This window comes from Gossypium hirsutum, chromosome A13, assembly GCF_007990345.1.
Source record: "Gossypium hirsutum isolate 1008001.06 chromosome A13, Gossypium_hirsutum_v2.1, whole genome shotgun sequence".
Lineage (NCBI taxonomy): Eukaryota > Viridiplantae > Streptophyta > Magnoliopsida > Malvales > Malvaceae > Gossypium > Gossypium hirsutum.
Window position 1 is genome coordinate 101,817,364 of NC_053436.1, and position 12,408 is coordinate 101,829,771.

The 12,408-nt window shown below is 34.2% G+C and overlaps 1 protein-coding gene and 1 long non-coding RNA gene across 2 annotated transcripts; both read left to right on the forward strand.

Annotated features, from left to right (window-relative positions):
- Positions 1 to 3,751: 3,751 nt before the first annotated feature.
- On the forward strand, positions 3,752 to 4,888 carry LOC121212532 (uncharacterized). The gene is made up of 2 exons (XR_005907806.1): positions 3,752 to 3,950; positions 4,393 to 4,888. It is a non-coding gene; the product is annotated as an uncharacterized lncRNA (long non-coding RNA).
- A 2,602-nt stretch (positions 4,889 to 7,490) lies between these two features.
- LOC107893136 (cation/calcium exchanger 2) lies at positions 7,491 to 9,705 on the forward strand. The gene has a single exon (XM_016818056.2). It carries the CDS (start codon positions 7,823 to 7,825, stop codon positions 9,527 to 9,529), a length of 1,707 nt encoding a protein of 568 aa, XP_016673545.1. The 5' UTR covers positions 7,491 to 7,822; the 3' UTR covers positions 9,530 to 9,705.
- The last annotated feature ends 2,703 nt before the right edge of the window (positions 9,706 to 12,408 follow it).

Consider the following 12,408-nt stretch of genomic DNA (forward strand, 5'->3'; position numbering starts at 1 on the left):
AATTCGATATCCAGTTGAGCCAATTGCATAAAAAAGGTCAAACTATCCTGTTGCAGGCTCTTAAAACCGGTGAAAGAGACTCAAGCAATCCATCATCAGGCAACTTTGAAGTTGGCAAAGGCAAGACAGCGAACTCTGTTTTAGCTAGTTTATTTGCAAAGCCAGTTGTTGGAGTCTCATTCCTGGCAGTCTTAAGTTCTTCTAGTTCATTGGTAAGCTCCTCCAGTTGAAATTGAAAGCCAAGCCATATAGCTTCAGTTCGAGTTGTCTTTGCTTATGCCTTCCCTTTTCCATTTTTGAGAAAAAAGCTAAGCTTATCTAATGAAAGGAAGGGGGAATTCCCTTCCAGCCCCAATCGACTCCCTTCTCGTTGCGAGTTATCTGTCAGTCCTTGGGATAGGATAGATGCAGTTGCATTTCTTCTCTTTTCAATTACTTTCCTTTCCTAAGGCCTTCTCTTCCATACGCCCTAACGATCTAAGAATCTCCAGACCAGAGCTACTCTTATCAATGCTTTGATGGCGAACTAGGTGAGTTCCCTTAGATACAGTTTCTTTACCTGGGAAGGCTCTAGATATAAGACTGTTCAGTCTCTCGTTTTCTAGTGCAGGTATTGCCCGTATCAGTATTCCCATTGATTGAGTACTTTCTAGGGGCATTCCTGCAAGACGTATAGGGGAGGAAAAAGGCTTAGCCTAAAGCTTTTGATTTTGCTAAATTTGTAGGAGAGGTTGATGGAGAATGAGAGGGTGACAGAACGGAATTAGAAAAGTGGGAAGTTCTTTTGTTGAATCACTCGCTTCGTTTGGTTCCGCGTCTTCGCCCGGGGAAGGTTAATCGGGAGAGGGAGATGTAGTAGATGGTGGAGCTGGCCAAGCACTAGAGATTGAGAGTTTGGTTCGATGGCCGAGATCACTTGCTTCACTTTCGTCCCTTCCACCGGGAAACTTCGTTCTTCCCTCCGCTTCACCAACTTGAAAGGATGAAGACTTGGAAAAGGTGTTGTTGGATGGCCTTTGGATTATTCAGGACCACTATCTCACGGTTCGACGATAGGATCCATCCTTTAGACCTTCTATAACCAGAATTCCTTCCACTTATGTTTTGGTTCGGTTAGCGAAGCTGGTGTGTAGTGACTCGTTAGGGCTCTGGACGATCTGAGTGGGGCATTCCACATGGGAGGAAGGGGAAGTTTGCCTGGTCGATCTATCTACTCCAGCTTTAATCGTAGTTTTCTCTTATGGGGAAGGGCGGACGAAGCCACTTTGGCAAACAGGAACCAGCCAAGTCAAAAAGGTGATGGGAAATTTCCAATTAGATCGAGATTCTTCTTTCTTGTTATGGATAGAGGTTAGCTTTGCCAGCTGTAACCGATGCCACAAAGGTTGAAAACGGAGATTCCTTGATGCCGTTCGCTTGACGTGAGGTCATTCCTTTCAACTAGCCTATACCCATCATATGAGGAGCTTTGGATCAAATGGTACCTAGCCTTTCGAAAGGAAGCCTGTCTGTCTGTACACACCTTATGACTCGAGTGTACCAAAAGAGATCGGATCCCGATTCAAGACTTCCGGGATTTAGGGGTTGTTCTTCGCTGAGAGCTTCTTCACTCAATTACCAAAATGAAATCTACTTTCTTTTTCCGCTCGCTGCCCGATGCGTTCTTTAACTTTAAAGCCCTGCTATACGTGCAGGATAGGTGGAAGGCACATGCTTCTCTTTACGACGTAAAGGAAAGACCTCTTTTCTCTAAAGACCACTAATCAACTCATGAAATAGATACGTAGGTCTCTCTTCAAGCTTTGATTTCCCCGAAGGGCACTGCATAAGGAAGAAGTAGGGGCGGTGTAAGGATCAACCCTCTCGGGCAAGGGAAGAAAGAGAAGGATTTTCAGGTTGGTGCGTACGTTCACATAGCTTTTTCTCTCACGACCCGCCTGGCCACTATGAATGAATATTACGTCAATAGAATAGAGTAAGTAGTTCTTTCCGTTGTGCCTTTAACACGAAGCTAGGGCAGCGATGCGAACGCTTGTGAGTGCATTAAGTAAGTCAGATAGTAAGTAGATGGTATGAAGCAGGTCAATTGTGCAGGATCGAGCCCTGGCCTTGGAACTGGCCTATGTAGGGTCTCTCCACTAAGCTTTGATCTACGCGCACTATCTTCCTCGGCGACTAATGCCCTTCCGCTGGTCTTTCGTCCATTGCCTATGGTCTCCGGTAAGTAGTCTATAGTTCACTTTCGTCTATGGCCTGCCCCGCTCTCTTTTCAACTTAGTTATTAGTACTTCAGAGTGGTGCATACTCTCCGGCTTGTCTATTGTTGTCTATTGAATGAATCTTATGCTTGTCAGGTCCACTCCTGTGTCTTTTCTTGCCAATCGTTTACTTCGGTGACTCCAACCCCGGAAACAGAATATCTTCCACTAACCTCTTCCCATGAACTTCCGTAGTCCCTATCTCTAAAAAGAAAACTCCTACGGCTTAAACCTTTTACCCTTATAGCAGTTATACAGGACCCAATAATCAATTCATGAAGACTAAACTTACAGCCAATTCTTCAACAGTGATTTCCCCGCAGGGCACTAACAGGTTAAGACAAGAGACTATATGAATGAAGATTCCCTAATAGCCAAGTTTCAGGTTTGAGTCTGAGGCTTCGCCGTTTGAGAACAGGCTAAAGGCGGTATGATTCCATGAGGCAAAAGTCTTTCCCCTTTTCAGCGGTATGCTATTTGCGGTTAAGGCCAAAGTCTTTTATGTGGTATGTTAAACTAGCGTGCTTTTGGTTAGAAGAGTTAGAGGCCAGAGGCTAGACTGACGTGCTTTTAGTAACAATATATATATATGAAAAAACATAAGGATAACAATAAATTATATGATTTAAAAGAGTTCTTAAAAATATTATACACATAAATAATTTTAAGAGAAGATATATATACCTAGAAAAATATTTACATAAAGTTATATGAAAATAATAACATATACCATTAAAATATGCCATATACGTGTAAAAATATTAGAAATAATTATATGTCAAAATAACTTTTAATTAAAATATGAATTATAAAGTTAATTTAATTTTATTATAAATTATATACATAATAAAAAAAAACAATTAATCACAAGTTTATTAAAATCTATATATATAAAGATATCAAAGCTTTAATAATAGATGTAAATTAAATATAAATACAAAATATATGTTTAATAAACATTTAAATATATAGATGAATCTAAAAAAAATTACAGAATATCATGAAACTAATAGCATACACAAAATAGAATGAATTATATTAAAAATAGTACAACAATTATTACAATAATAGAATAAAAACAGAAAAGATTACAAAATTCAGCTATCAAAACAACAAGATATCACAATTAATGATTAAGCATGTAAAAAAAAACATGTGCAGTAAAATTGAAAATAAGACTTAATTGAAACAAAATTGAAACAGGAGAAACAATTTACAAATGAAATAATTGAAAAACAGGATCAATGTGCCATGCGCACAAACATGCAGGGACCGAAATCCAAAATATCCCGCACCCAATAATATTACACTGAACCGCGGATCAAAGTAAAAAAAACAAATTAGAAGGTCAAATTAAAAAAAACAAAATAAATAAACAGGACGCAATTGAAGGCTCCGCGCAAAGGGAAGGACCTAACACGTAAATTGTCCATTTGAAAGAACAAGGCGCCGATCCAGGTACTCCAATAGGCGCGGATCATTAAAAGCATGGTCCAGCACCACGTTTTTTTCAATGAATTTAAAACCCTTTTTCATCCTTTTTTCCCAAATGCTGCCCATCTTCCAAACAAAGAACCACAATCCCAAAATTAAAATTGCTAGGGTTCTTTACATCTGCCAGATTCACCATTTTGTTTGGCAATCGACAGTATACCACCATGAAGAGATCCATGCCACGTCCATGAAAATATTGTGAGATACTTTCCTTTCTCTTTTCTTTCGCAAAAAACGTTTGAATCTCCTGTTTTTTTTTCTTTTAAAAAAAAACAGATCGAAATAAAAAAAGAAAAAAATGAACCCGAATTCAACGATGTTCGACCCTCGCCCGTATCCATATATGAGATGTAGGCTTTCATTGGTGTCGATTCAGGTGTTTTTTCTTTGTATTTCCATACCAAAATTATATGCTAATTAAAAACGAAAAAAGAAAAATGTTTGGGGAAATCACCTTTAAAGTTTTGGTAGCTTTTTCTTGTATTTCAGTATGGGTATATGCGTATAGCATCCTCCCTTTTTTACAGGGGTGAAATCAATGGCTTCTTATAGCCTAATTTTTGGAATAAAAATACAATAAAATAATTACATAATTAGCTGTATTCTGTTAGTAATCCCTTCTGGTATATTCTTTGTGCAGATTTGGCCGTACAGTGGAGGTGTGCGCGGGAGGAATCACTCGTGGGAGTTCCAATTTTTGGCCTATTCTGGTACATTCCAGAAGCTCCTAGTGCTGCTGAGAATTTTGGGTGTATTAGGCCTCGAGTTTTAGGGCTAATTCTTATTGGGTTTGGGGACTTAGAATTTGGGCATCTGTTATGTAATTGGGGCTAAAATTTTGGAGTATTTGGTTAGAAAATGAGTTTATTAGAATTGGGTTTTAATTTTATGTAAAGGGTTTTGGGGTATTTGTTTAATTGGGTTAGGTGTTTTGTAAATGGGCCCGGGCAAAATGGGCCTATTATAAACAGGTGATCTCTCGATAAGTGATTAGTTTAAAAACCTAAGCAACTGAGGATAGTCTGATGAATAAGAGATAGATAACTGTATTCAAGCATCCACCTGATGCCTTTTGAAAGTGCTACATAACTACCTTAAATAGAAGTAAAAATAATAATAATAATAATAATTTGATATGGGATGAGAGTCTCAAGATAAAACAAAAATTAGGATAAATGTAATGTTGAAAGGAATACACTAGGGAATCTTTAATGTTTATGGCCAAACCCCACCTCTCCTATCCTATACTTCATCTATAATAATGATTCTTGGATTCTTCTACAATTGCCTTCACAAAATGAAGCTGACATTTGCGGTTGTCCTTCATTTACTTTTGTTTTCTTCCTATGATATAAATGCAAGTAGAATATAAATTATACATTTATAATTCCTCAATTATTTGAATTATACACTTGATTTGATTGTGAATGAAGCTTTAGTTTAATGATATTATTGAGTTAAAATTTAAATTTATAATATTTAATTTGGGTGTGAATGAAATTTTAACTTAATTAAAAATTTAAAATTTTAGGTTGGAGTTTTATTTATGTGTATATATTATGTATAAATTTTGCTCAAATTTATTTTGATTTAATTCTCATACTATATAAACTTTATTCTTAATTAAATTCGGATATATTTTGATTATCAATTTAATCATGTATTGTAACGGATTAGGATTATAGTTATTGGAACTATTTTAATTATTTATTGAAAATAAGGAATTAAAAGATATTATTATATTTTATAAAATTTGAATAGATTAATAATTAATTCGAGATTAAAGAAATATCTATCTTTAAATCCAAATTAATAATAAGGAGAAGAAAAAGCTAAAACCAAACCTTTTTTACGGTTTGAACTAAAGCCCACGCGGTGTGGAAAATTGCAAGTTTCCAGAATACCTACTCTTAAGTACATTTATTTGACCCATTTGTCAAAGCTTCATATTATTTATATCGACTTTAATTTTTAAGAAAAATGAAACTTAATTATGAAGATCAATGGTAGATGAACCAACTTAAATCTTGACACATGCAATTATTGTCAACAAAAATAATTTAAAATATTAGATTTCGTAAAGATTTACCGATTATTTTGAAAAAAGGAAAAACCATTTTGGGGTTATTTCTTCCGCTCTCTTCGGTAATATTGGAGTTTGAATAAAATTTTCATGGATTAGGATTAGTTTAGTTGGATCTAATATTATAAAATTTTGTTTTTGGACTCACATCAACACGTAATTTCGCTTGTGTCCAACGTTTAGATTATAGAAATCATTAACGAGTCAATTAATACCATGTACAAGTGAAACCAATTGATTTAATTCTCAACCGCTATGATGTATATATATAATAATTTATTTTGTATTTTAATTTTAAAAAATATTTTATCTTTTTATTTATTTTTTCATTTTTTTAGTCATTGAATTTATATTTTTTGTCTATTGTTTTTTAATTTGGCTGATGTGGCATACACATGGATGACATGATAGCTTTTAAATTATTTTTAAATTTTAAAAATATTTTTTTAATAATTTTAATGATTTTTTTAAAATTTTAAAAAATTAAATACATGTTGATGTGTTATTCACGTAGCAATTCATATGTATACCACATCAACAAAGTTTAAAAATATTAACTTTCCTTCCTTTTTGAGGTATTTACCCACAAAAAAGTAAGTTTAAAGGCTAAAAATTAAATGGAAGGTTAAAATAATTTTTTTTAGTAAAATTAAATAGCCAAATAAATCATCATGTCTTAAAATTAATACATTCCTATAATTATCAACTAAGTTTATGATACGACATCTAAATAACTTCCATTGAAATGAAATCCAAGTACAACGCACAAATGAATGAATTGGCAATCAAAATATATTCTAACTTAAATCATAAGCTATAATAAATTTTATATGAAGACTTACATAAGAATATTAATTTATCAAAATTGTAATAAATTTTTTATATAATACTTAATTTTACCTATAATTTTTTCTAAACTTTTAAATCGAAAGAAAAATATATTTAATTACGCTTGAACTCGCATCATCTTAATTGTTATAGCACATGGTGTTATCTAAACTAAGACAAATGTTTTTGGAACTAGATTGCTTGTTAAACTAATCAGTCCATCACTTTCTAGTCTGATCAATAAATAATTTAATTAGATATTTTTAATCAAGATCAATTGATTAGAACTCATTCATAAATCAATTAAATTTTTACCTTATTTTGATTTAATATACTAATATATTTATAACCTATCAATCCATTCAATCCGATTCTAAAAATACTAGAAAATTGTGGTAATTGGAATCTTGAATATCTAATGGGATTGGATTGGTGTGCATGGAATCAGACGAATGAAGCGGCCTATCAACGATTATACTGTGTTAGTGAAATTCACATGAAGTCTCGTCGTCATGAGCAAACGTGCCAAACTCCCCATAATTTATGTCTCCCTCTCTTTCGCTAATTTTCCACGTTGTGTTGTCACTACTCTAAAGTCCAAACGCTTTATTTTCCATTTGGATAATAATAGTTGTAAATTAGTAAAAAGGAATTAGATGGAGGACAATATTTACAAATCATAAATAATAATTTGAGACAAAATCCAGACAATAATATATTAAAATATATAAAATTAGACCGACCGACGAATCAGCAGATTTACAAGATTACATCATCTTTTTTGTGTGTGTGTTTTATTCTGAAAAGTCCTGGAACTCCAGCGATTTATGTAAAAGGGACACCCAAACCCTAAACCCGGATGCCACTTGTATCTGATGCGTGATTTGCCTTGCCACCATATCCATTTTTTTAATTTCCTTGGTTGCTATTGGTGCAACATTAAAAGACAAACTGAGCTTTTAATCAACAATCTTTTCATTTCATTTCCTTAACCCAGTCACCATCCAAATCCTATATTAACAAACAGCCATTTTCCTCTCCTACCACAATACTGCTTTTAAAACACCCCATGCAAAGGTTAGTGTTAGTTCTTACAATTGGGTTCCTTAATCATGTTTTAGTTCAATATTTTCTCTCTTTTTGGGTTTGAGTTTCTGGTATGGGTACTTGGGTATTACAGTACCAAAACAAGAGGTGCATCCTCATTTTCATGAACATTTCATTCCTCTTGGTGGCATCTGTTTTCCTGATGATGTGTTCCAGTCCTTCACAAGTTGTTTTAGGGAGCAATGGTTCTAAATTTCGCAATAGCCAGCAAGATTGTAAAGCCCTGGAGGATTTAGATGATTATAAAGCCAAGTGTTCTTATCTCAAGTCTAATAATAACCCATGTGTTTATCAAGGCTATGTTGATTATCTTTACCATTTTTATTGCAATTTTGGAAGATTTCCTGTGTTGGGTCTTTGCCTGTTGATTGCTTGGCTTATTGTCTTGTTTTATCTTTTGGGAAATACAGCCTCTGAATACTTCTGCTATTCCCTTGAAAGCTTGTCAAGCCTGTTAAAACTGTCCCCTACGCTTGCTGGTGTTACACTCTTGTCTCTTGGCAACGGTGCCCCTGACGTGTTTTCTAGCGTAGTCTCTTTCATGGATAGCGCTACACAGGACGTTGGCCTAAATACTGTTTTAGGTGGTGTTTTCTTTGTGACTAGTATCGTGGTCGGAACGATAGGCACTTTCGTGCACCGGAAACGGGTTGCGGTCAACAAACCGGCCTTTGTAAGAGATGTTTGCTACCTCCTCTTGGTTCTTGTGTCCTTAATTTTGATATTGATTATGGGGGAAATCAATCTTTGGGGAGCAATGGCCTTTTCTTCAATGTATATTGTTTATGTCATCCTTGTTTACATCATATATATTGTTTGGAATTCTGGTGGAAGGGACATAACGGATTCGGATTCGAGCTATAACAGCGGTTTGAACATACCGATTTTGAACGGAATCGACAAAATGGAGATCGTTTATTTAGAGGAAGGGGATGTGAAAGATGTAAAAGTAGATGAATTCAAGAACTGTTGCTTATGTTTAAGAATATCAGATACTTGGAGTGTGTTACTTTGGGTCCTTGAGATGCCCCTGTATTTACCTAGGAGATTAACAATCCCAATTGCTTGTCAAGAAAGATGGTCTAAACCAGTTGCAGTTGTTTCAGTGACATTAGCACCAATTCTCTTATCTGTACTTTGGGACCTTCAAGATGACAATCTAACCTTCAAAACTGGTCTGGTGGTCTATGGAATTGGGGTCCTGTTTGGCATCAGTTTGGGGTTTCTTGCATATTTGAGAACCGAAAAATCTAACCCACCAAAGACCTGCTTGTTCCCTTGGTTAGCTGGAGGGTTCTTGATGAGTGTGGTTTGGAGTTACATCATAGCTCAAGAATTAGTTGGCTTATTGATTTCACTTGGCCACATACTTGGAATCAGTCAGTCAATCCTTGGTTTCACAGTCCTTGCTTGGGGCAACTCACTTGGAGACATTGTCACCAACTTGACAATGGCATTGAATGGTGGTCCAGAAGGGGTTCAAGTGGCTATATCAGGCTGCTATGCTGGTCCTATCTTCAACACTCTCTTTGGTTTAGGCATGTCATTGGTTGGCTCAGCCTGGTATGGGTACCCTTCACCTGTTCAGATCCCTGAAGACCCTTATCTCCTTGAAACACTGGGTTTCCTTGTTGCCGCCTTGCTTTGGGCCCTTTTGGTCCTACCAATGAGAAATATGAAGCTTGATGGGGTCCTTGGTGGAGGCCTTTTTCTCATCTACTTCACTTCCATGTCTTTAAGGGTAATTGAAGCCCTCTAACTCTGTACCAGTAGTTGTCGGCTTCAAATGTAAGTGTTAGATGCTAGCATTGATCCCATATGGGTATGTTTAATTCTTTTAAAGTTCTTCCAGAGGATGTTTGAATGGATGTATCCACATACCCATATTTGTTTACACAAAGACGCTTCAAAAAAAAAATTGAAGAATAGAAGGAATATAGATACTGTTAAAGTTAAAACTAATTTCAACACATTAATGGATTCTCCATTCACTCTAAAATTTAGCCAGTGAAGCTAAATATCTATTTACCTACCTGTCAATTAGTCAATTAAAAGTAGCACTCCAAGGCTGACATTTCAATTATTGATATCACAACAAGTTGAGTTTGACAGAAAAAGATGGTGAATGATTGGTTGCAAAACTCCATTCCTTTCTTATGCTTTTTGTCAAGCATGCAACAATGACACAAGCCTAATTGTTTTATTTTTCCAATTCGATTGAGCTTTCAATTCAATTTGAGTAGGCATCTTAATGTCAATTTGGCCTTTGCCACACTTCTTTGTTTTGTGGTTGTTGGTTTTTTCGGCATTTGGGAAATATTTGGTCCCACTTTCTCATCCAACATTTTACCTTTCAATTTGGCCTTTGCCTCATTATCATTTTTGGCATTTGGTAACTACTAGGTACCACTTAGTTTAGCTTTTTTTGTCAAATAAATTTTACTTTTTTTCGAGGACGAAATTTAGATATTGATTATTTAATTTTAAAAAATTATAAATTAATTATTAAATTATTTCAACGTTACTTGGTTACGTTATCTTTTATACCGTTGGCTTGTTAACTTGGTAACAAATGTATGATGTGACTATTAAGTCATTACTCATCATAAAACCCAAGGTCACTTAATTATTACTAAGTTTATATTGCGGTTACCCAATTTCAAAAAGTTAAAAGCTGGTCGCTGAACTATACGATAGTTAAGCAATGAGATTTTGGAACCTCCTTCAAAATTGTATTTCAGTAATCTTACTATCGTATATCATCTTCCTTTAACGAAGAATCACATTGAACTAAAGCTCTTTCCCTCCTCTTTCGACCCTACTATTTTGTTTTCCTTGAAATGACCTAAAACTCTGCTGATTTATATATCAAGCCCTAACAAATAAATTCTCCAATTTTCGTTTACCGTCATCGAATGGTTGCCTAACTTTGATATGTTCCTCTTCTTGACAAGACCTTCTCCTTAACCATTCGGATTAAGCATCCGTTGATTAAAATTCTTAGCCTAACTCCTCATTGAATCTTATACACATGACTTTTTTTTTTTGAAACTTTGATTCCTTCTCTGATTTTATCATGTCCCTTTGTTTTTTTATATATATTTTTGTTTGCTTTGATTATAATTATAGTGATATTTGGTTGTTAGTTTAGGATAAATGTACTTGAATAATTTGATTGTAGATTTTCTTGAGTTGTGATTTTGGTTGAAGGGGAAGTGGTGAGTTGGTTAAGTATGAAAGGTTGTTTGGTTGGTTGCGTTAGATGTGAGGCATGGGGTTGGCAATGGCATTGCTAAAGTTTGTCGCTTAAGTTGTTGATATTGTTTGGATTATGGAGTTAGGGAGTAATAGTTTAAAGAGTGAGTGACTAAAGTTTAAACTTGTAAAGTTCTTAATAGTTCAAAGATAAATTTATACTTTTTTTGAAATTGAGTGATTAAAGTGTAAACTTACTAATAATTGAATTACCTTAGGTGTTATGATTAATAATGACTTAATGACCACTTTAAACGTTTGTTACAAAGTTAATGGGCGATGACTTAGACAATAACGTTTCAATAGTTCAATGACTAACTTATAATTTTTTAAAATTGAATGACCAAATTATAAACTTACAAATTTTATATAATTTTAAATTAATTAAAAATAAAATATTAATTTTCAATTAAATTTTATTAGATAATAAATTGAAGGATGACAAAATTTAAAGTTCCATAGATTCCAAATAGATTCAAAGTGAATTTTTCTTTTTTTTGAAAAATGGATGTGATGTGAGATTGATTTTTTCTTATGAATAGTGATTATGGAACAGTTGACCCACTCCATTATATAAAATTATCATTTTATCCTTATAATAAGTCATTAAAATGGTAATAATATAATATATAAAAAATAATATATTTATGTTTAAATAATTTTTTTGAAGAATTTTTATTTGACTTTAAAAAAATTAAAAATAAATAATAAAAATTAAATGAATAGGATAAGGTGGCGGGATAGATACATTCAACATTTACAGAGATAGTAATAGTTTCTAATATTGTATACTCATAGTGAAGGGAAACGGGTGGTGAAGCTGAACGTATCAATTGAAGGGCGACAGTGAATTTAACAATATCTGTCCCACTCCGCTCCATTATCATCTCTAAATAAATTGTCTTTAAAATAATATAATTATATTTTATTAATTATGAACAATTAAATTTATGATAATTTTTTGCCCAAGCCGTCGAAGAGGATAAACGCAATGCAAGAAGAACAAAATCGACGAGTCCAAATGAGGGATAAGGAACCATCAACGATGATAAAAAAAAAAGGGGGATACCTTTATTTGAGTCTTTGGAAGATTGGGGAAAAGAAATTTTTTTGACAGTGAAGATATCTGGCTCAATTTGCTCACATATCAGAGCAACTAATCAGCGAATAAATTCGCTAACTGAAGGGATATCTGAGTCATTGCTGCCTTAGTTGTTTCACGAATCGCCCTTGAAACAAAATGAAGAAAAGAAGAAACAAGAAAGGGATTCGTCAAAAAGATTGAAGAACTGGCTGCTGATTTTTTAGGTACTGTTTAGGTTTTCTGAATTTGTTTTTAGGAGCTTCATTTCACGCTTTGGGCCTTAGCCTTAGCCTTTCCCT